The 25830-nt window shown below is 44.7% G+C and overlaps 1 protein-coding gene and 1 long non-coding RNA gene across 7 annotated transcripts in view; both read right to left on the bottom strand.

The window, feature by feature from the left end:
- EEF2K (eukaryotic elongation factor 2 kinase) overlaps positions 1 to 25830 on the bottom strand; it is a 259662-nt gene that overhangs the window by 85429 nt on the left and 148403 nt on the right. For all 6 annotated transcript variants that reach the window (XM_086940768.1, XM_086940769.1, XM_086940770.1 and 3 more), the window contains one exon: positions 13054 to 13186. In XM_086940768.1, coding sequence (XP_086796894.1) covers positions 13054 to 13186 — 133 coding nt within the window. The remainder of the gene's footprint in view (positions 1 to 13053; positions 13187 to 25830) is intronic.
- Positions 20368 to 20745, bottom strand: LOC147684890 (uncharacterized). Its single transcript, XR_015300747.1, has 3 exons — positions 20680 to 20745; positions 20525 to 20591; positions 20368 to 20443 (listed from the first exon to the last, which is right to left on the bottom strand). It is a non-coding gene; the product is annotated as an uncharacterized LOC147684890 (long non-coding RNA).

A 25830-nucleotide genomic window follows, 5' to 3' on the forward strand; every position in this document is an offset into this window, starting at 1 on the left:
TCCTTACTGGTTGGCCTTCCTCAATATTGTTATGTTTGTACTGTCCCTGGAGAATTTCTTCTTTGAATGAGTGGAATCCTTACACTGCTCCCATCAGGGAAATATATTCTCATTTGCCTTTCAGGGCTCAAAGGAAGGGCATGGCTTTCCCATCTTTTGCCTCCCCCTTGACTTAGGCCTTACTCCCGCGTCCCTCCCTCCTTCATTGTTTTATTTTTTACATACTTGAAATATATTTTTCCAATGTTATCATGTGGGCGGCCCAACACTCCCTGCTTTTTTAAATGTATTTATTTTTTGTAATTAAAAAAAGAAACATTTTATTTTCCAAAGGCCAGCAGCTGCATTCTGCTATCGGGCTACTTGCTTCTTTTCTTTTTGCGCTCCCGCTCAGATCTTCGATATTTACCACTTGAAAACGGTCATCAGAAATCTTGGAACGGGCTGTGTCATATAAAAAGCAATCTAAGAAGACCGCCTGTACATGTGTATACGTGTGATGCAACTGTGCTCATTTTTTATTCTTTGTTCTATTCTTTTTCAACAATATTTTACAAATAAGCACTGGCAAACCCTATAGCTTGGCATCAGAATTACAAAGGTGAAATCTACTGGCTTGACCAAGACTTATTTTGTATTGTGTGCACACCTCTCTCCCTTACCACTCTCAGAGGGGGTGGAGGGGGAGAGATTTAGTGGTTTTGAATGGTGTGGTGAACCTACTGAAACCAATTGTGATTCTTTTCTTCTGGGGGTTTTGTGTGAGGAAGGAGTTAAGGGTAGAATATCCCACTCAATTCTCCTGAAGGTGCTGGGGGAAGGTGGCAGCAACTTGGTACTTTAAGGGGGATTAGGGAATGCTGAACAAGGATGCTCATGTCTCCTCTATCAATGCAGAGGATTCAAGGTGGCATACGTAACTGTGATGGGACCACGATCCCTACCTCGCCGATGCCAAGCCTGCCCTCCCGGTCCCGGCGGCAGTCCACCGTTTCACGGGCGTCCATAACAACCAGGACTCCACCCCTTTCTTCTTCCCTACAGGAACCAGTCCCGACGAGGGAGAAACCGGAAGTGCTACCCCGTGACCCCGGAAGTCCCTCCCCCTGTCCAGAGGCGGACCACAGAAAAGCCGGAAGAGCGGACAACAGGGCGTTCAAGCAGGAAGACTCGTGGCAGGAGACGGCGTGCGACGAACCCCGGGAGAAGAGAGAGGAACCAGAAGCAGGAGACGAGGTCTGGACGGAGGACTGGTGGAGTCCAGAGGAGGAAGCTGGAGAGCGGCCGCAACTCGAGGACAGAGTTGCGGCGGGCCAAGTGAGTACCAGTTCCCCCTGTGTGTAAATAATATAGCCTGTAAATAGAATACGTGTATAGTAGCTTCTCCCCTCACCATACACCTCGCACTGTGAAATAGTGTATATAGCTGTGTGTCTGTCACTATCACGATTGTATATAATTAACCCGCACATCCCGGCACCGAGTCACCCTCCTCCCTATCCGTGCTACCTCTTCCCATCTCGTACCTCCCCCCCCCCCCCTACCTCACGCTCGCTTTACTCCCCTCACGCCCGGTGAAGGCAAAGGTCATAACCTTAGTTCTGACCAGAAGAACTAACGGCCACTTTCTCTCTCTCCTTTACATCCCTCCGAGGAGCCACCGTCCCGCCGCTGAATCGACCGCTACCTCAACGAACCAGCCAAACCCACCTGACGACCCGCGATCATCCCCATTTGAAGACCCATCACCTCGGAGTCGGAACCAGCAGGCATCCAGAACCCTCTTCTCCTTTGTACCTCACCCTTTGAACACTGTACTATAATAAATACCGGCTACGAGATAGCCCACTACATACGGCCTCCACGCCTGTTATTCCGGTCCGCTCCCACCCCACACTTACAGTAACATATATTGTTTACGGATAGTTGGCAATAACATGGAGTTTCCCTGTGTTCCAATGACATCAGACAGCTCACACTTTGCTCTAGTTGCTAATGTGATGTCACTTGGAACCCCTTGTTGGAAAACAACCCCATTGTTGACAGATACTTATCTATAGTTCTATATATTCGTCATTAATCACTGTGTTGACCACAGTCACCTATAGAGCCTAGTTTTAGAAATACAGCTACTGTACACATTCGACCACAGTGTTTCTATGCTAGACTTTTTGGGGATTTCCCGACTCGCTGCCCTTGAGCTACATCAGTGCAGCTTCCACGTTGCTCATCTAAGTTTTCAATACATGATCATAGTTGCAATCAATGTAACTATATCTAATTATGAAGTAAACTTCATAATGCTTAGAGGACTATATTCTTTCATTATCCTCAAAATGAAGTTTGAGTAGGATAAACACTTAGAAGCCAAGGATATCAGCTATGACATAGTCTGAACCCAACAAGCAGAGTTGCAACCAATCATTTATGCTCCATAAACAAAATAGTTCAGGCAACTAGGTAACTAACATTGCTTGGCACAGTCTTCTGCTTTTACGGTTGATCAAATACAGATCACACCACAATGATGCTCTCACAACAGTACAGCGAGCACCCTACGGATAATCGACTCGTTCAAGTAGAACAACCAAAAGCCAATAAGATCTAGGAGGATGCAACGCTGAAGATGTCTGGAATGAGATCCTACTCTACTGCCATGTCAGATTAAGACACAATGAAGTAAAATTATGCATTAGTAAGAATGAAACCAGAAGAGATTGTAGAGGCCTTAATTCAGAATACTAACCTCATGTTCAGAACAAACTTGAGTGCCTCCGACATAGGCCATTGCCAACACTTTATTTCTAGCTGCTCACTCAGGCCCAACCAGAGCAGTATCAATACTAGGCTAGGAAAACATAAAACACGTAATTTTGAAACCAACTGCAAAACCTAAGCAAGCTAACTATTTGTACCAACTACATCCAAACTGTGGGCATGGCAGGAAGTCAACGTTCAGAAATGTACAACATCATGAATGAATGAATGTGTCACTTTCTTAAATCACTTAGAAGAGCAAGACGACTGCTCGTCACAGAACATGTGTGCTCACAACCATTAGCATTGATTATGTGCTACAAAATAAGTCATCTGAAAGGAACGCTATTTTGGGAACTAAGGGCCAGATCTAGGTCACCAAATACCGGTCGGCAACAGCCGATTTCGGCCGTTACCAACCGGTATTTGGTGATTGAGATGTAGGGGGCCTTAAATTTACCGATTCGGTATATTTACAGAATCGGTAAATTTACAGATTCTGTAAATTACCGAATCATACCGATTCGGTAATTAATTCGGTAAAATTACCTACATCCCGATTGCCAGTTCTTAAATACCGAATCGGTATGATTCGGTATTTAAGAATCGGTAATCTGGGATTACCTACATCGGTCCCCAAATTCAGTGTTTGTTACAGGTTGATGTGAAATCTCACATGTAGTCTATGCTGTGTATGATCAGCTGAGAACAACAGCTTCCAACATGATGATTTCCTAGGGAAATTTTACCAGAACAGTTACAGTGTCTGCAATTGTGGCTCAAAAAATTGCTCATTAAAAAGGTTGAATATCTCCTGTAGTGTTTCTATAGTAAGAAATAAGATGACAGTTTTTCACTTGCCCTTGTTCAAAAGAAGACTGCATTCTTTCCCGCCAGCAATGAAGGCAGCATACTGTGCCTCTAAATCCAGAGCATGTGTTCCTTCTTTTGACTTCAGGGCTGTAACTCCACATGGGCCTAGTTATATGTGCCTAGTGAGTGCCGAGTACAGCTCTTATTAAATTATTTTTCCTCAATCTTCTTCTACACTTATCTTTTCCATCTTATGTCACTCATCTTCCCATTCGTCTATCCGTTTTTTTCTGATCTTCTTGTTTATCTTTCATTCTAAATATAATGTAACTGATTCTCGCTCCTATTACACTTTTCCATTATTTAAACTGTTTATTTCCACAATTTTGTACTTTTCAACTTCCACGTTGAGTAATTTTTTTCAGGCATTATTTCTTCATGCAGTACCTCGTCGTTCATTTCTTTTAGCAATTGTTTTGCATGTATTACTTCTTTAACTGATTTTAATTGCATTTTCCTAATCTTATCAGAATCCTCTCATCTCTTAGTCAGTATTTAATATGTCCTTTTTTTATTCTTCTCTCATCGTTTTATATTCATCTCACTGTCTTTTCCTCAACTCTTATTCTGTTCTTATCTCTCTTCTTTTCTTGCCGTTTCTCGCTGTCTGTAACTCACCCAACCTGTTCTCCTTTTTTCTCTCTATAATAGGACTGGAATGCACACCTAATCTTCAAAAGTTTTTTTTTTAAGTTTTTCCTTTTTATCCAGGTATGCGAGCAGAATGGTTTGACGGCATGCCCAAATGCTACCGGAATCAATATAAACAACATGAAATGAGGCAACCTCTTGCCCCAACCAGGCACGCACATGCGAAAAATGAAACAAAATGAAACGACGTTAAAATAGGAATATAAATGATGATTGAAAATGAATACATGGATGATTAAGAAGGATTATAAAGATGGTACATTCACCACAATGGTGGCATTTAGCAGTGCGTCTGGTTGGGGCAAGAGGTTCCCTTATTTCATGTTGTTCCTTTTTTCTCTCACCATTATTTACACCTCTGCGACTGCAAGTCACTGGTACAAAGGCCACTTTCTTACCTGGTCTGAAGAAGGGATAGTAATGATGATACATGTGTCAAATAGTGGTAGTTCTCACTAGCTGACTAGTAAATGAGACTGGATATTGATAGCACCCTGTATGCTGCCTCAATCCTGAAAAGCTAGAACTGACAAGAGAGGAGTGCAACAGTGTGCACATTGCCCCAAAAAGACTGGCTAAATTTCCACAGTATCACCTGCTGACACCATGGTATAGAAGGCTTCTTTCCTTACACCCAACTTGCCCCACTGGGACAGAGGAGGGATGCTGTGAAAAGAGGCGACCTACTAGAGATAAAAGCAAATGCTATACTCTGCCACTTAGTTGTGAGTTAAGTGTCTGTGAGTCCATTTCTAGCATGTCCGTGCCTGCCTCTAGACTAATGTACTCTAAGAGGACGTTCACGATGCAGAATGCCCATATGACCTTTGCCGATAATGGCATTTCACTGACATTATGGATGGCACACTAGATAATCTATAGCGTAATAAAAAACAAAAGGAATGCAAACCTAGTACGCCCCATGGCACACGTTTTTTACATCCGGTTTATACATACCATTACCAAGCTGAAAGCAATCTAGTCACAGGGCCTCATGGGCGGAGGAGAAGGGAGAGTACTTGAACAGTGTGGACCATGTTGCCACACATTTCACCCTCCGCCTTCTGGAATTTGTTCATCTGGCATTAATACAGGAAAGAGACTGGGATCATAAAGGTGAGACACTGATACACACGTTTGTGCTTGTGTGTGCACGTCCAAGTGGTGGGGTCGGAACTCTATGTCACCCATCCAGTTAAGGATTAGAATTATTTTGCTTCCATTTGGACTTCACTTAAAGATGTGTTTGACAGGAATGTGCAATACAGTGAATTAACATACAAGAGTAATAGAAACCAACAGTTAATATGTCAAGACAAAAAAAAACATTCATAAACAAAAGGGAATCTTAGAGTAGTAGAAAGCATGATAGGACAGTAGGAAGCGTGAAAGATTATGCTGATTCTAAGGAAAGAAAGAAGTATAACTATGAACTACAATTAGAAAGGGATTGCTGCTTTTTTCAAGAGAGGCTTAAAAAGGACATTTTAATTGCGACCCATGACCTTCCAGGTAGGTCGCTCCCCCTCCGCTGCAGCGCCACCAGTGTCAGTGCCATCCTTCTGCTGTCGCCTCGCCCTGCTGTCTCGTGCTCCTGGTGCCCCCTGCACCTTGGTTTGCTGTCCTCCACCGCTGCTGCCTGCGTGCCAGGTACCCCTGCCACTGTGTGCCTGCGCCCCCTGCCCTTTCTTGATTCTGTACCCCCGTTGCTGTGTACTTGTGCCCCCTGCCCGTTTACCTAACATTTCCCCCCGCTGCTGTGTGCGTTTTCCCGCCGCTGCCTCCCCTGCGGCCCCACTCCCCCGTGCCCATTCGCTGCCTTGCCAACCCGCCTCCCGCCTGCCAGCTGATCCTCCCTCCCCACCTCCACTTAAATGGCAGCCGCTGTGCAACCGCGCTGTTGGCGCACCAAAGGCGCGCCCAAGGCAAGCCCGTCTGCGCCAATCCGCGCCTGGACCTAGACCAGCGCCAGATCCCCTGGCCTCCACACCACCCAGGATGCCCGCTACCGCTATGACGCCAAAACCCTCTTCGCTCTCAACCACGGACGGACCATTAAGTGCTACAAGGCCACCCCAAACCACACCCACGGCCCCTTCTCCTGCCGGAACTGCAACTTCTCCTGCATCAACGACCCCGATGCTCCCACTGCAACGGGACTCAACCGACTGCGATGCATCCTGCTCAACACCCACTCCGCACGCAAGTACGCCGTCGAGCTCTGGGACCTACTCACCACCACATCACCAGACGTCGCCTTCCTGACCGAGACCTAGATGAACGAAGCCTCCGCCCCAGACATCGCAGTGGCCATCCCCGACGGATACAAGATCTCCCGCAGAGAACGGACCAACGGAGTCGGAGGAGGAACCGCCATCATCCACAAGAACACCATCAAGGTCTCCACAAACACCGACGACACCCTCACCACCGCCGAACACATGCACTTCCAAGATCCACACTGACCCCTGGACCCACCTCAGAGGCACCCTCGTCTACAGACCACCCGGCCCACGTCCCCAATTCTGCAACTCCATCACCAACTTCATCAGCACGCACGCACTGACCTCCACCGACTACATCCTGCTCGGCGACCTGAACTACTATCTGGAAAACAACAACAACAGTAACTCCTCCACCTTGGTTGACAACCTCACCACCCTCGGACTGAAACAGATCGTCACCTCCCCGAACCACATCACCGGCCACACGCTCAATGCCATCTTCTCCTCCAGACCACACGTTGCCTGCAGCCACGCTTCCAAGCTCACCTGGACCGACCACCTCTGCGTCCACTTCACCTTCCAGAAACCCGTCACACATCATCGCACCCTACAGATCCCCTGCCGACGCTGGGGCAAAGTCACCAAGGAACTACTAGAAACACACCTCGCACTCAGCCCACCGACCAGCCCCACCGACCCCGAGGATGGGGCCCACACCCTCAGACTCTGGATGGAAGACTGCGCCAACACCTTAGCCCCAGTGAGACAACCCACCGACAGACACCAGCTAGAGAGCCAGCTGGTTCACCCCGGAGCTCCTGGCCTCCAAGCGCACCTGCTGGAAACTTGAAAACATCTGGCTCAACGACAGAACGCCCGGCAACCACGCAGCCCACAATGACGCCATTCGCAACCATCACCACCTCATCAGGACCACCAAAAGAGCCTCGTTCAAAGACCGCCTCGACAACAACGCCCACAACAACAAAGAGCTCTTTAACATCGTGAAAGAACTCTCCAATCCTAGCTCCTGCACCAACAACATCCCGCCGTCGCAAGCCCTGCGCGACACCCTCGCTGCCTTCTTCCACGGCAAGATCACCGACATCCACAACAGCTTCATCCCCCGGTTGAACCCTACGGACCCCGCCACGCGAACACTCCGAACCCCACCAACCACGACCTCCTTACCACATGAACCAACGTGAGCATCGAAGACATAATCAAGACCATGAGCACCATCCACTCAGGCTCCACGTCTGATCCTCTTCCCCACCACATCGTCAACAAAGCTGACAGCCTCATTGCACCCCACCTGCGTAACGTCATCAACCTGTCCTTCGAGACCGCGACCTTCCCTGAGAGCTGAAGCACGCCAAGATCAACGCCCTACTGAAGAAACCCAAGGCAGACCCAAGCGATCTCAAGAACTTCCGGCCCATCTCCCTGCTTCCGTTCCCAGCGAAAAGTCCTCGGAAAGGTCATCAACACCCAGCTCACCCGCTACTTAGAAGACAACAACATCCTGGACAACTCCCCCAGTCAGGCTTCCGCAGCAACCACAGCACCGAGACCGCCCTCATCGCCGCCACAGACGACATCAGAATCCTACTCTTTAACGGCGAGACCGCAGCCCTCATCCTCCTGGACCTCTCCGCCGCCTTCGACACAGTCTGCCACCACACACTAAACACAAGCCTCTGACACAGGGATCCGAGACAAGGCCCTGGATTGGACCACCTCCTTCCTCTCCGACAGAACTCAGAGAGTCCGCCTCCCCCAGTTCCAATCCGGAACCACCAAAACCATCTGTGGTGTCCTGCAGGGATCATCCCTCAGCCCGACGCCGTTCAACGTCTACATGGCTCCACTTGCTCGCATCACCAGACTACACGACCTCAACATAATCCCCTACGCAGACAACACCCAGCTGATACTCTCCCTCACCAAGGACCCCCTCACCGCCAAATCCAACCTTCACCAGGGTATGAAGGCCATCACCGATTGGATGGAGGCAAGCCGGCTCAAGCTGAACACGGACAAGACGGAGATCCTCATACTTTGGCCCAACCCCTCAGCTTGGGACGATTCCTGGTGGCCAGCTTTACTGGGAACCCCCACGGCACCTGCCAACCACGCACGCAACCTAGGAGTCATCCTCGACTCAAAGCTCAGCATGACCAACCAAGTCAACGCAGTCTCCTCCTCCTGCTTCCGCACCCTCAGTATGCTCCGCAAGATCTACAGATGGATCCCGGCGGACACACGAAAGACAGTCACCCACGCCCTCGTCAGCAGTCAACTCGACTACGGAAACGCCCTCTACGCCGGAGGCCCGTCCATACTCATCAGCATACTCTAAAGAATCCAGAACGACTCCGCACGCCTGGTCCTAGACGTCCCACGCCGAGACCACATCACCCCACACCTGAGAGACCTGCACTGGCTCCCCGTCGACAAAAGAATTACTTTCAAACACATGATCCACGCACACAAGGCACTCCACAAGACCGGCCCAGCCTATCTCAACAATAGACTCTCCTTTTACGTACCCAATAGGAAACGCCGCTCCGCCGACCTGTCCCTGGCCGCCGTCCCGCACATCCACAGAACCACTTCCGGGGGCAGATCCTTCTCCCACCGGGCCGCCAAGACCTGGAGCGCCCTCCCCCTCCACCTTCGACAGACTGCAGACCTCCCGGCCTTCAGGAGACTGCTCAAGACCTGGCTCTTCGACCACTAGCAGCAGCGCCTGACCGTCCCCCCCCCCCCCCCCCCCCACCCCCATCAGCGCCTCGAGACCCTTGCGGGTAAGTAGTGCACTTTACAAATCCACTGATTGATTGATTGATTGCAAATAAGGAAACATCCCATAATTATGTTTGTATTTTTTAAAAGGGGAAATATGTAAAACATGTGGACAGTGCCACTATGCCGGCTGTGCAGTCAGCCACGACACTGTAACGCTGCACTGGTTTGTGTAGGAAGTCTGCAGATTCCGGCTTTGTCAGCAGGGACATTCAAAGAACACATCAAAAATGTATTTTATTCATCTTCATGAGGCTAGGTAGGACATCAAAGATAAGTTCAGTCACACTACTTTATGGTGAAAGTTTGTTAAGTTGGAAACTTAATGTTAACATTTGCTGGCAAGGTAAACTAATGAATTAATTTAATTATTGTCTTAGAAAGAAACTCTTAGACATAAGGAATGTAATTCACATACTCTTCAAACACCACCTTACTCTTCAAATGCCACCTTAAACCCCTTAATAACAAACAGTTTGTACAGATGCAGTTTCTGGGAAACCTACAGTCAGGGGTGTAGCCTGGTCACTAAGATTGGGGGTGAGAGATTCAGATTCTCCAACAATCAGTTTGGCATGGAATGTTATGGTACATTATAGACAAGAGAGGGGCTTCAGGGGCAGTGGAAAGGGAGAAGAATACTGATGGTGGGGATACTTGATGAGAGAAAACACAATATTTGGCAAAACAAGCAACACTTTTGGAGACTTTCAAAACAGTCTAGAGTGTGTTTATATCTGTGTGTAAGTAAATATTCCTTGTAAAATCTGACAGACTCCTCACCATACCAGACTGAAAGCACCGGTACCCAACTAATTACCCGAAAACACATTAGGGGGGTGTAACACCCCAAAGCCTCCCCCTGAAGGTACGCCCCCGACCACAGTCGTAGTTCTGCTCTGGGTGACTTTTGTGTTTGGTGGCCTGCAGATATCCTAAAGGAGATGGAACAAATCTTTAGTGGAATAAACCTGGGAACACCGTAAGCACCGTGCATTGTCCTCTGGGCCGAATTGCTACATTATGTATAAGGTGGTGGTTATGTGACCTAGAGACATCTAACCTTCAAATACACACAAGCTTTCTGAATGACTGGTTGAGTGCTTTAAATACATGAGAGACAGCTTTTGAAAAAATGATTTTTTGCAATATACACAAACCTAAGCAGATAAATTGCCTATATATATTTATATCGAACATGTGGCCACAATTTAATGTAGGAGTTCAAAAGTATATGTATCTTTTTAACGAACATTTCAATTGAATTTCATTACTATATGGCATACTACAGCTAACATGGCTATAGAGACCGTAATGTAATGCTTCTAGGTTTTGATTAATGGCAATTTTAACTAAGAGTGGGTTTAGTGAGATGTGTGCATGACAGATATTAATCGTAAGAGACATCTTTATATTGCTATGGACCAGTTTTAGAGTCAAAGGAACCAGAAATACTTTAAATAAATAACATGTTGGTCGTGCAATACCTTTTCTTCGTGCATTAACACACCCAGTCTCTGCTGTATTTACAACTACTGAAACGTTTACTAAACCAAGAGGAATGGTGAAATCACGTCAAAGAGGACTAGGATACACGTATAAATGTCTGCCTATGGTATTTCAATAGCGCAAACCTAATCAAAAGGCAGCTGAGTACGTTTCATGATCAAAGATATGCATAAAGTCAACAAGTAAGAGGAAACGGGCTGAGGATGGTTACAGCATTCTTATGTAGTGTTCTTTAAAGAGGAGAATCTTCAACTCTTTTCTACATTGGAGCAGCTTTGCAGAGGTCCTGATGGGTGAATGAGTAGGAAGTACGAATGTTCTGGGTAAACTGACCATGTGCTCTCAAACTTGTATTTGACAGTATTGGTAGGTGGATGGGCAGAGAAAAAAGATCATACGACTGCCCTACCAAAAGTAGCAGGCTTCTGCAATGCCACATATGCCAATGGGGTTGGGCCAGTGACCAATGGACAGCTTGAAAGATTCCCCAAAGGCTGAGAGAGATATCCCATTCTTGATATGGAAACCAGAAAGAACTTAGAGACAAAAAATGGATGTATATGCAATACCACTGACCCTCTGTGAAACAGTAGAGACCGAAGAGGTCCTTTTTGAGAAGCTCTTCCATGTCTGGAAACAAAATTTCACAGGAGGCCCCAGCTGAGCTGTGCTGTCTGAACAAATACCACAGACGGAAAGAAATAATCTGATGGGAGCTGCACCTCTGTAGACTAACATCAAGAGGGAACTGTAGCAGGGATTCATGCGGGTACTGAACTCTTACACATCCCAGAGTTGACCCACAATAATTTTACAAATTGAAAACAACAAGTGGGAATTTAAATTCAAGCCACTAGATGCCTAAAATATGCACAGCAGTATAAGTACAATAGGTATATTCCAAGCCTAAATTTCAAAGGAAGCCATAGCAGTGTTTCAATCAGTTTTCTTTGACCCTGTCTGTCAGCACCACATCTTTAAGCCATCAGATCCACAACATGAAAAATATGTAGTAGATACACTGAAATACTACATACCCATAAGTACAAATCTGAAATCTAATTGTTCTATATTCTCGGTTGCTTATGTATCTATTTGAAATGTTTGTAAAGCACAATATGTCCTTCCTCAGCTGCTTCGAGATGCAAAGAGGAGGGACATCCAGGGAGAATATCAGAGCCCATCAGGTGATTAGTGTCTTGTCATTGGAAGATCTCAAGAGTATCCTACAATGAAATGCACGTGTGACGTCTTAAACGAGAACAAAAAAAGGTTAATCTGAGTCATGTTTGTCTAGAAAGTGCAACAGATGAAGGTCAGACTTGGGCATCACAAGAGGTGTAATTGAACCTGAAGCAAAGGTACTGCTTTAAAGTCACAGGAATGGTATTTCACAGCAGTCCCATAAGCAGTGTGAAAGTCGTGAATCTTTAATCCTCTTACGAATTTCTGGAAATTTCCACCAGACTTAGATGCTATGGGAGGAAGTTCCACAGGGTAGAGCCCTGGACATGAAGCACCTTTCCATCCTTCTTCACGACTGTGTATATTTTCTTGATTGGGTGTCAATGAGGATAAGAAACATGGGTCAGTTTAAAAGGTTCACCATGTATGAGATCTCATATACTGGGGACAAATCTTAACAGAGTGGATCACAACCTGCACCCTAACCAAGCGGACCACACACCGGGCAGCAGAGAAAGGAATTGTGGTGGTCAGACGTGGAGAGCTGACTCTGATTTTGTAGACCACGAATACTACACAATGATGCAATGTAAGGTAAACTTCACTTTCAAGAAAGCTGATTATTGAGGCATTGCTTTGATGCAAATTGAAAATGTAAACTCATCCCAGATTTTGGTAATCATCATGCACTGGAAATTAAAAACCTGTGGCTTGAGGTGCGAAAGAGAGAAAATCGGAACTAGCCATGCACACAGAGAAGACACATAGAAGAACCACGTGGCTTCACAGAATACTTTTAAGCTATTAAAGACACACTGCTACTTCAAGTGCAAGGCCTTGATAGCTGAAGCCAGGAAACTAATGCATGGGCGACTGACATTTATGGGACAATTGTCGTGTATTAGGCTATTTATACTCCTACAAAAATATTATTTGGTATCCAAGGAGCTGAGGAACCCCAAAGCCTCAAAAGCTTTTGCCAGCAAACTTAATGCCTATGACTGAAAGTTCTTGACAGCAATACTATAGGCAGAGCTCAATTTACCTAGATTTCCGTCTCCAAAGTCTGTGCCACTCTCCGTGTGGATCTGTGGATCCGTGTATAGATCGCCGACTCCCTGTATATCCACCACAATGAGCTGGTGAGCAGAACGCTCAAATGTAAAGTGACTGAAAGCCTGTAGGAAACAATTTACAATCATAGAAAGAAATCAAGCGAGCATCACATTAGAGTATTAATAATTCAAAGCAAGATTGTCATTGTATCTCCTCAGTGTAGCCAGCAGAGACAAAAGGCACATGTGAATTGCTGCAAACCCTGCTCATGAAATCAAGGCAATGAGCACAATATTATTATAGGGTATTGTTCCGAGAACATTCTGACTGCACTGTTAGAGGAGACTAATTCAAATATGAAAGCAAGCTACAATGCACGAGAATCTCTAAATAGTTGAACCCTTTGGGGACACTTTCTTGGATTGAGCAGACTTATTAATAGAAAATGACTCGATACCTGCACAGTAAGAATAGTCCGCTGTCTTAGTAATTCCCTCCATGGATTTCTGAGTCTAAATAAACTGCTGTACACTGACATGGCCCAACAGTGCTTTGAAAAACATATTTCAAAAGGTCAATCCCAATGCTCCACTGTGGAGACCTGCCACACATCAACTTCAGAATTTTCAGCACAAAAGAAACCAGTTAATTCCAAAGCTGTCCGATATTTTCGTGGTATCCTGGGGCGGTCATAGTTTAATGGGCAATAACATTTATAGTTACTTACTTGAATGTCCAGACAGTTCTTAATGTTTAAGAAGAAAACTACTATATTATAGGTAGATACATTGTACTACACTCATAAATTGGATCCCACCCAAAAAACAGAAGCTTATTCTTGGCTTTCGAACATGCCCCTGATGTTAATAGAGGTCCCTTGCACTAGGCGCTAGAACACAGTTTAACATTGAGCCCAATGGCAAATGGTATCCCATTGAAGATGCTTTGGGCCTCCTTCTCAGTTCAGTGCTTTGGTCTCCATTCAAACATTAGAGGCTTGAGTGATGGAATGCAGGATGGGATACTAGTACCCAAGCTTTGCTTTCATGTTGCTGACTCTGGTACCCAGGAAAATTACGAATAAAAACCCAGAAAATGTAACAGCCATAGTGTATAAAAGAGGCTAAACAAAAACCCACCAGTCTAACAGCATGATGACCCATGAGAACCAGTGAGGGTATCGGGCACCTTCCTTGCATTGTCCTGTGCGCAAGATGGCTGATCACTGGTGAACACTTGTCCAAGTTCTGAGTTCTCAAATCTAATGGCACAGTTATCAGACTAGTGGGACAATGGCCGCTAGGTTTCCCAGATGGTGTCTTTTCTTTTTCGTATGCTCAAAATGTGTGCTGCTGTAGAGGTTTTCAAGTGACCAGGCAACCACTGGAAGCCAAGGCGGTTCCAGCAGCCACTGGCTAAGGAGGATAATGGTGACTACAAACTCTCCTTGTAGTATCTGTGGAACAGAAAGCGCTACTAGGAAGATGATTCAAACAGTTCCAAATTAAAGGACACAACAGATAGAAAGCACATTAGGATCATGCTAAGGGTCCGTGACAAAGCAGTCATAATCTTTTCAATGCTGTAGGCGTAGACTTTCGACTTAGGAGTGGTTCTTGCTTGAACTTGGCTACTGGTCTGAGTTGATGTTGAGCTCCTGGGCACTTTCTGCCCGTCAAAGAGTCCTCCCACGCAGGTCCTTCTAGTCAGCTAGGCCTTAGCTCTCCTTCTGTTAATCAGGTCACAGTAGTAGTCTCTTGCTAGTAGGAAAGTCTTCCTTTTTCTCTATAGGGCAAGTAGCAAGACGACTCCATAAGCTTTCCATTTGGAGGCCCTTTCTGGAGGGAGAATAAGAACGCCACAGTAGTTCCAGCCCTGGCTCCGCTTCAGCTGTCGGAATGCTGGTGCACAGGCTTTCCCACTGTCAAGATGAAACACTGAATAAGTGAAGAACTGTCTGAGGGGGAAAGGGGTCATCTTCTTTTGTCTGATTTCTTCCCACAGGGTTCAGAAGTAAATGCTATGGATATTTCAAACAAATGTCACTCTTGAAGTGGTGGTATTTAACATATCAAGCCTACCATAACATCCAACACAATGTCATATCATTGGTTTAAGATGTGTGGGTGGATGTCTCGAGTAGTATATGGCAAACCATGCAGTTTCGTCCACTGGCCAAATGTTATTTCGATCTGTAAGACAGCTTGCCCAACAAAAAAAGGTGTCACGAGGTTCATGGTCTGAAGAATTTCTTCAACACTGTGTAAGCTGAGGAATGGTAAGAGAGCATTTATCGTTTGGACTCAGTAATGGGCATTTTTTGCTTGGACTGAGTAATAAACGGGGTAGGCACATATCGATTCCTTTTTATCTACCAATAATGGACCCAAATAATCAATTTCAGAAGCTTGACTGCACAATATGCTATGGTAGGGGTAGGAGAAAGTCTTCATTGACTATGGTACGGTCTTCAATTCAATTTGTGGGGGAACAAAATGGTTAGGAGTAGTTTTGTAGCTTGAAGAATTGTCTGTATGCACATGTGCATCATTCCTCTATCTAGTGGTTGGGTTCAGAATTGCCTTTGGAGTCCTCTTTCTCTTAAGACGCCTGCTCTGGAAGCCCCTTTGCATGGTCACCAACTTGAGATTTTTCCCCTTGGCTACGCCTGTCCTTGTTGTGGCTTCCAAGACTTTCAATCTCTTCTTTGGACATGTTTTCAACAACCTCCTAATTTACCTGAACAGTCACATACACTTTCACCAACCCACCAGACACCAATGCTCTGCCTCACTCTCACACTTGCATACATTCCTCGCATCCGAAAATGCAAGACTGGAGGTCGCCCATTCTCCTACATCGCACCCAAGACATGGAAAGACCTCCCGCAAACACATCAGAGCCTCTTGCTCACTTCTTGAGTTCAGCTAGAAGCTGATGACCTGGCTTTTCGTTTAAGCACCGTGGGGAACACAAACCTACACACTTGCCCAAGCGCACAATACCCACTTGGTTGATTAGTGCGCTATAGAAATCAATATAACAGAGCAAAACTAACTCCACGGAGGTGGCAGGGTCAGAAGTAATTCCCGAAATTCTTTATGCTCCAAACTGCTTCTACAGATAAGTATGCATTTTGATTTGCAGTGTGAATCTTATCAGGATCACATGTTGTGTATCAGCAATGAAGCAGTAATCTTCCAACTGTTGGTGCTGTTCCTCATTGTGAACATGTGCCTAAGTACTCACTGTCCCACCTCTTTTTTTTTTTTTTTTTACTTGAATGTCTACACAATAGTGTTTTATAAAGGTGTGTTCATTTATTGAGACATTCAATATGAATGACAGGGTATCTCCTTCTTCCTTGTTTAGTGTGCTCCTGGTCCTCATCCCAGCATTACATCTCCCGTCTTATTTATTACATGTTTGGCTTTTTCAGACTTTCCATCTTGCAGGGGTTCCTTTCGTAACTGGTAAGCCGTTGCTTGCTGATGCGATGAGATGAAGAATCGATTACTTGTTTCTTGTAAGTAATACATAACCACCTTCTTACATCCAGCACATGCATGGCTCTTTAATCTTGAGTTCTTGGTTTTTTGAAGAAGGATTGCAGTTGTATACCCTCTGTGACATAAAAATAAGATATGGCGCTTGGCGGGATTTGTAAATTTGTTCTCATTACCTCTCGGCCTGGTGTATCTGTAGGGAGTGTTCTAATGTTGTGAGTGCCGGCAACTCGCTGACCCTCCATAAGGATGTGATGCCAATCAAAATAGCTGTTTTGAGTGTCACACATCTGAGCCCTGCCTTATGCATCAGCTTAAATGGGGACCTCATAAGTTGAGTTAGCACTTGGTTTAAGTTCCATAGTGTTGTCAGCACACACCTTGGTGCAGCCACTCTTTTCGTCCCTTCAATAAATCATTTCATCATCAAAGTATTGAAGAAACTTCTCCTTATGACCCCTCTAGAGTAGGCCACTACGGCAGAGAGGTGAACCTTAAGTGAAGAATATTGTAAGAAACAGTGTTATTAGTTTGGGGAGGTGAGTCGCCACCTCAAAAAACCAGTCCTAGTCAGAGAGAACCATCAAAGTCATTAAATTAAGCGGAGGTCATCCCTCTGGTAGCTATGGCACAGAGCAGAAAGGCTTAACTTAGAGGCAATGTGCAAAGTATCTATGTTGTGCTAAAACATTGAAAAAGTCGAAATGCAAAACAATAATCCAAAAACAAATGAAAAAAATAGAGTAAATTTTAAATAAAATAAAATCAAAGTGACAAAAATTCAATAAGGGGAAATCGGAGACATGATGCCAAGCAGAAGAAAGTGTTCATGATAGTCAATAGTCATGGTAGAACAGGACCTAGGCGCAATTTAACGCTGATCACAATGAAGTGCGGATCGGATACACTAACCAGGTTCATCCTGGTCAAAGATTTTACCTTCTGACTTTAGTTCTTTAAATCCCAGTCCACCAAAAGAGTATACTTCTAAAGCCCTGCAGGACCTCAGAGGAGGCACTTAAAGACTTACAGGGTGGCAAGCAGAGGCCAACAGGAGGGTCCAATCTAGTTCCAGTTGTCACTGGTCAGCTGGGCAAATGCACAGAAAGGCATCTTGTAGTCCACTTCTTTGTCCTGGGTACAAGGAGGAGAGCAGGTCAAGTCTTCTAGACTCTTCTCGGGTTTCAGGCAGCAGGTTCAGTCCTCTTATGATCTTTCACAGGTCCAGGAGTATTCTGAATGTATACCTAAAGGTGCCATATTTCCCCCTGGCACGAGCTAGAGTGTGGGAATGACCACTGGCAACCCCCTATCCAATGGGGTAGAGGTTCCCGGGACTAACCTTACCCACTTTGGGGATTTTCAAGATAGCCGAAGTCTTTGGCCACACTAAACTTTGGATCTGAGAGCTGGGGGTGTGAGTGGGGAGTGTACTATGGTAATCCTGGTGGCCTCCCACATTAAACACTAAAATCCAATTATTAGGCAATACATGTACCCCCTACCAGCTCAAAGAAAGAAGTCTGGTAAAATCAAAACTAAGTTTTCAGCAAACAGATAATGGATACACACAAACTGTTTTGGCAGTCTGTTTGCCTCTTTTGAAGTGTTCCCCAAATGTTATATGTAAACCCACAGGCTGGAACATTTTAAAGTCAGGCAAAGTCTCACTGTGAGTGGGGCTGATGGACTGGCAGAGCAAAAGAAGGGCCCTATCCAAGTGCCCGCTAATATTTGCCTGTGACAGGGGAGACTTCTTTGAAGTGTGCCCCACTTGTCATATGAAAATCGCCACCAGACCTATCAAGCAGTATGTGATATTCAAGCAGGAATTGACACTTTAGAGGATCCTCACAGCCTCCTCTGCATATTCCATCAAGTTCATATGTGTCATCTCTGCCCATTCTTGTCAGCCTATTGTTTTGATCCTGGGAGAAAGTTCACACCATATTTCGATAATGCCAATTTAAATGCAAATTACTGGCTAGCCGAAGAGGGAGAACAAAATGAAGGTTTAGCGTCCAGTGGCTTTAGGCAGGGCATAGGTACGTTTTTAAAAGTTAACTTTCATAATATTTTTAAAAAATCTAACATCAACATTGAATTGGATTTTTAACAACTATAAAAAATTGTTGTTTAACTACTCTTCTAGCTAGTCCTATTCCTGAGATACAGGATTCGTATTCAATATTACATTTCAGTGTTTTCCTACAGTCAAACGGCTACAGGTAAAATAGCGTCAATGGCATTCTGATTGTAAGGACATGTTGAATATTAAACGTTTACATTTTTTACTTTACAATACCATGCACCCTGCCGTTATGGGCAGTAAGGCCTACATAGATCTGACAAAAATATTTAAAAGGAGGGTTTATACCGGTCAAAAGAGGTTTGTTTGGCAGGTCCAATTTTCAGTTAAAACCTGCACAGTCAAGGTTAATGGTGGCAGGCCTGCAATAATATTTACATTGTTACTGTAGTGGGTGGCACACTGGGTGATGCAGTGCACTTGTGACATTGAACTTGCGCACTGGTTATACCTTGGTACCATATAATAGGGCCCGATAGGAAAGTAGGTATGTCAATCAGAAGTATACCAATTTTGTAAAAAGGAGGAAACAAGCACATTACGACTGGTTAGCAGGCGTTAAGTGCACAGAGTCCTATAGATCACAAAGGAAAAAACGAAAAAGGGGTAAAACTGCAGATAGGGCACATTTATGTATGTTAAGCCCTCATTCAACAAGTCAGTAAGATACTTGACCACTGTTGTGTGTCCAACTGTACTTAAGTGCTATCCCTGTTGCACCAATGTGTGAGCCACCTTCATTTTGCCATTTAGCTTTTTCTTGTGGTAGGTCTCTTGGCCTATTTGAGACTCTCCGTGGATCTCTGTGGGAACCCTCGGTGTCCTAACTCCACATCCTGAGGAATCATGCTGCTAAGCTGAATATGGAGAAACTGGGGGGAGGCTTGGGCCCTGTCACTGACCGGCCTAGGCCACTAGCAATTTGAACAACAAAACAATGACCGGACAGTATTCGTTTAGCGTCAAAGTACACAACCCTAATGTAATGAATCACTGGGTTGGACAACCATTTGTATTGATTGACTTATTTTTTTATAAAATGTTTTTGCATAAATATTTTTAGCATCAAAAGTTACATCACAACATTACATGAATTTACAAACAACACATTCTGTGAACTCAACAAAAGATCAGAACATTACAAAAAACAAAGAAATTGTCATCATTAATAACAAAGACAACTGTGAAAAGGCCTCAAATTAATCGCTTTACAGAGGCTCCAATCCTGAATTTCTAATGGACAAGGGGAATAATCTAAACGTAAACCTCCTTGTTACAACCATCACGAGACACATAGAAAAGATACCACATCCGGTGCTTAGGCTAGGAGAAACATAGGAACAGTAAAACAATTCCAAAATGTTTTTTTTGTGTTAAATCCTAGCATGCCCTGATAGTTTCGTGTCTCGGAGGTGAAAACGTCGACGCGTTTCGAACCCAATGTCATTCAACGGGTTCTCCTCAGGACAGGGACTGGGGGGTCGTTGTCACTGTGAATTAATTAAGACATTGTATAAGTAAGGGATTTTCAAAGAATAGGCTGATCGCGTGGACTCATCCACTTTTAAATCAAAGAAAGTACCTTATTTGTGAAACGGGGAACCTCTCCCTGCGGGAAGAATAAAAGATTGGATTTACATTAGATACACTCTCCCTCTGTTTGAGATGTGCTCTAAACACGTTGTGACAAAGAATCAAAGCGTACCTTGATAGTGGGCGGGTTCGCCGCTATACAAGAACGTTGTGCCGGCCTTGGGTTGAATCTCTCCGTGTTAATCTGGGGACTGGGGAGAGTTTGGACTTAGTGTTTGTTTTTATCAAATTACTGTGTTTACAACGCATAGGGTAGTAGAAAGTAATCCTACCTTTAAGCGTAGTAGGTAAATCGAATTAGGCGCGTGGGAGGCGGCGGCCCCCGCACGGGCTGGCGTGCTGTCAAAAAAGAAAGTGGTGCGCGTTTAGAATTGGTATATGAACGAGCGTTCAACAGAGGGATACGCGTTCCTGGCGGGTGACTTACTTTTCAGCACTAGATACTGGCTGTAGCGGTCCGGCACACGATGACTTCCAAGAGACTGTTTGTTTGTTAAAGGGGGGCGTGTCTCTTCTTGTATTTAAACGACCCATGGTCTCGGTGCATTGTGGGATTTGAAGTTTTTTTAGGGAAAACTGCCACAACGGTATACAGCACATAGAAATTCTATGAGGGATTTGTAAATCACGCAATTTCACTACTATGGTACAGAACGGTCACTTCAGAAGCAGCGGCTTGAGCAGACTTACAGAGCGGGCAGACAACAAATTCATAGGTTGCCAAGTTCGTTCAAATCGTTCAGACCTGACACTGCAGTGTTGAATTTCAGTATGAGGTACGCCTCTTTCTGTGCCAATCTTACGTCAGGGTCTCCTCCGGAACCGGGAACATTCTTTATGCATGCCAAAATAGTCCATTTGAGATCATTCACAGTGTGACCTTTTTTCAGGAAATGCGAAACAAGTGGTGCAGTGAGTACTTTGTTGTTGATACGGGATTTGTGTTGGATTATCCGCTGTCGTACTTCTTGTGTCGTCTTCCCTATGTAGATTTTCCCACATGGACAGGTTATGGCGTACACTGCATATTTCGTTTTGCAATTTGTGAAATCCATATGGCGCCAGTGTTTGGTTCCATCGGTGAAATGATCACCTTCAATAGTCAGGCCACAAACTGAACAAGTTCCACATTTATGGTGTCCCTTCACTGGGCCCATATTGAACAGTGTGCTTTGTGTCACTTTCTTACTTGCACCCCTGGTTGATGAAATTTGCTGTCCAATACTTCGGTTTCTTTTCAATGCAAACAAAGGCTTGCCTATGTCTGGGATAATTTCCTCCACCAGGTGCCAGTTGTTGCGAATGATTTTCTGGACTGGGTTCGTGTGTGGTCCAAATGTCGACACGCATACCATCCGATCCGTTTGTGGTTTCACCCTTTTCTCGAGTAGGTGTTCTCGAGGTGTCCACCTCGCCCTCTTCATAGAGTGTTTGACGAGTTTCTCCGGATACCCTCTGTCTCTCAGTTTGTTCATGAGGGCTTCGCCATGGATACTGAAATCTTCGGTTTTAGAACAATTCCTTCTCACCCTAAGGAACTGTCCATAGGGGAGGTTGTTTTTCAGGGTCTTTGGATGGTAGCTTCTATAATGAAGCGAATTGTTCTTATCCGTTTTCTTCTGATATAGGGTCGACTGAAGCCCATCAGGTGTAGCTTTAATCTCGACATCTAGAAATGGCATCACTTGGCAGTTATATGTCAGGCTGAACTTTATATCTGGACTCCTGCTGTTCAACCAGTTATGGAACTCTTCTAGAGTTTGTGGTGTACCATTCCAGATACACCACACGTCGTCTATATACCTCATCCATTGCCCAATCTGGGCTTTGTATGGGTTGTTGTTATAAACGAACCTCTCCTCGTACTGGGCCATGTACAATATTGCCATCTCGGGTGCAAATGGGCACCCCATTGCTGATCCTTTAATCTGTAGGAACATTTCCTCTTCAAACATAAAAAAATTCTTCTTTAGAGCAAGGGCCGCAAAATTGACGATCAGTTCCGTTGGCACTCTATGGGGACGTGGTCTGGTCTCTAGGTACATTTCAATCACGTCTACTCCGTCTTGTTGTGGGATCTGTGTATATAAGGACGAAACGTCCATCGTGACCAAGAGTTGGGTATTTGGGTCAAAATCCATGCCTTCTACTTTGTTGATAAAGTCCGTAGTATCACGGAGATATGACGGTACATTCGTGATGAATTCTTTTAGGAACACGTCCACAAATTTTGAAATCGGCTCGAGCACTGAATCGCATCCCGAAACTATCGGTCGGCCAGGTGGGGTCTTGGGGTCTTTATGTACTTTCGGGAGGAAGTACAGGTGTGGAGTTCTGGGATAGCGTTTCACCAAAAATTCGGCTTCTTTAGGACCGAGAATACCTTGTTCTTTTGCTTCCTTAACTAGTCGTGTTATTTCAAAAGTTATTTCTGCTGTGGGATCCTGTGTGATGCGGCGATACCAGTTCAGATTGTAGACATGACTTCTGCCTTCTGCTTTGTAAAGTTCCTTCGACCACAGGACCACTGCCCCTCCCTTGTCAGCTGGTCTGATGACCACATCTTGTTGGTTTTTTAGGGTCATGATGGCTTGTCTTTGGTCTTTCGAGAGATTCGCTGGGGTGAATCGTTTCTTTTTCTCCAGCACATTCAATGAGGACAGAACCTTTTGCTCGAAAGTGATGATGTTTTTGGCCATGTTGTTGCTAGGAGGGCAGAAGGAAGATTTATTCCTGAGGCCCGAAACTTCCAATGGCTGTGGGTTTGTCGAGTCTCTAAAGAACCATTTTAGACGGATTTTTCTAAAAAATTCTATGATCTCAAGTTTTACTTTGGTGAAGTCCATGCGGGTATCAGGAACAAAAGACAGGCCCAACTGTAGCAGTTCTTCCTCAGCTTTGGTCAGGTTTTTATCAGAGATGTTGATAATTGAGGAATCCTTTACGACTTGTAGTTCCGTTTGCGAGTGCTCATTTCCCATTGCGGTTTGAATTTGGTCCTCTGTTGTGGTTGGCCCTGCCCTAAAAAAGGCCTCTTTTGTTGGTTTTTATTGGATGGTCCTTCTCCTGAGTCTGATTCCACTGAAGCGTCTGAAGAAGTCTCAGAGAATGTGAGGAATCTTCTCTTGGATCTCCCCTGGTAGGTGTTTAGGTATCTGGTGGATTCAGAACGAGTATAGAAGTCCTCTTTTAGGTACGGATACACCGTTTCTAAATTGAATGATTTTTTATCTTTTTCGAACTTAGAAGTTTTGAAGTTAATGGTGTTGTCCTTGAATGTTGTTAGTTCTTTCTCAATTTTTTCAAGGAGAAGCTTGGCCTCTGTTTCCGTATGATTATCCTTGATGATTTTTAGTTGTTCTTCTATCTCTTGAATTTCCTTTTGACAGATTCTGTGTGCCGTTTCCACTGTGTGGACCATGAGATCCCTGCTGCACTTCGTGCTAATGCAGCTGAATCCCTTCTTATAGACGGGGTCGTCAGTGAAAATGACTGGAACGTTTTTGATTTGTAGGCCCCAAGGAATGGTTCCAGCTCTTAGGTTTGCCAATAAAAATTGGCCGTGTAGTTCCGTCCTGATATGTTTTTTTTGCAATCTTAAGAGTTTGTCTGCTACGTTCTGCTGCTTAGCCGTACCGCTCAAAGTGACCGTTGTGAAAAGTGTTGAGTCCGCGAGGAGCTTATCGATATGTTCCTCACTGAATGATAATGTATCTTTGTCTGCCATAATATAGACCAGGAGACCTGGATGCAAAATAAATGCGAAGTGAAAAATAAATTACTTGTGACTTAAAGCCGTACGGGTAACAACCTGTTCTAGAACAAGGAGAAACTGGGGGGAGGCTTGGGCCCTGTCACTGACCGGCCTAGGCCACTAGCAATTTGAACAACAAAACAATGACCGGACAGTATTCGTTTAGCGTCAAAGTACACAACCCTAATGTAATGAATCACTGGGTTGGACAACCATTTGTATTGATTGACTTATTTTTTTATAAAATGTTTTTGCATAAATATTTTTAGCATCAAAAGTTACATCACAACATTACATGAATTTACAAACAACACATTCTGTGAACTCAACAAAAGATCAGAACATTACAAAAAACAAAGAAATTGTCATCATTAATAACAAAGACAACTGTGAAAAGGCCTCAAATTAATCGCTTTACAGAGGCTCCAATCCTGAATTTCTAATGGACAAGGGGAATAATCTAAACGTAAACCTCCTTGTTACAACCATCACGAGACACATAGAAAAGATACCACATCCGGTGCTTAGGCTAGGAGAAACATAGGAACAGTAAAACAATTCCAAAATGGTTTTTTTGTGTTAAATCCTAGCATGCCCTGATAGTTTCGTGTCTCGGAGGTGAAAACGTCGACGCGTTTCGAACCCAATGTCATTCAACGGGTTCTCCTCAGGACAGGGACTGGGGGGTCGTTGTCACTGTGAATTAATTAAGACATTGTATAAGTAAGGGATTTTCAAAGAATAGGCTGATCGCGTGGACTCATCCACTTTTAAATCAAAGAAAGTACCTTATTTGTGAAACGGGGAACCTCTCCCTGCGGGAAGAATAAAAGATTGGATTTACATTAGATACACTCTCCCTCTGTTTGAGATGTGCTCTAAACACGTTGTGACAAAGAATCAAAGCGTACCTTGATAGTGGGCGGGTTCGCCGCTATACAAGAACGTTGTGCCGGCCTTGGGTTGAATCTCTCCGTGTTAATCTTTTCCAACCCAGTGATTCATTACATTAGGGTTGTGTACTTTGACGCTAAACGAATACTGCTAAGCTGAATATAGCGGTTTCTGGGCGGCATATCAGGCCCCCTTGCATTGTTAACAAGTCCTGATGAGCTGGCAGTTTCAACACTCTGGCTTGTGCCATCTCCACTAGATCTGAGAACCATGTTTGTCTGGCACACTGAGGAGAGATGAGGATTAATGCGTCCTTCAATAGCCAGTGTGATGAATAAGAACAGTGTCTTTGGTTATAGTGAGGGTTTGACTACACATATTACTCACCATACCATGAATAACAAATGGCAGCTCATAGGTCATTCACAGACAAGCATGTCCCAGAGACGCCGAAGGCTGTTAGTGCAAGGTTACCTGGAACTACCTACTGCTGGCATTCCAGCCCCCACCTCCCATACTCTCGCCAAAATCCAGCAACTGTTTTTTTGGAGTCCAAAAGGCTGTTACCTGCTTAGAAAGAATGAAAACTCAAACCGGCCCTGGTTTTTTTTGTAGAACAATTTGATATACTCCGGTCCCTGAAAGGTTACGTTCAGTGATTTCCACAAAAAAACAGAAAGGCACTGCACCAACAGCACCATTAGAATCTACTGCAAAGACTAAAGAATCTATTTTAAAAACTCCTGCACCCCTACTGAATACCCCTGACGATAATGGAGTTGTGCACTACCAGGATATCCAAGCATTAATAATGAAGCTCAATCAGTTCCTTCGTTGCAAAAGTCTTTAATGATATAAATCCAAAGTGTAAAAACAACAGCCACGCAACAGCCAACGCGTTTCGTTCTTAGAACTTCGTCAGGGCAGTCA

This window comes from Lissotriton vulgaris, chromosome 10, assembly GCF_964263255.1.
Source record: "Lissotriton vulgaris chromosome 10, aLisVul1.2, whole genome shotgun sequence".
Lineage (NCBI taxonomy): Eukaryota > Metazoa > Chordata > Amphibia > Caudata > Salamandridae > Lissotriton > Lissotriton vulgaris.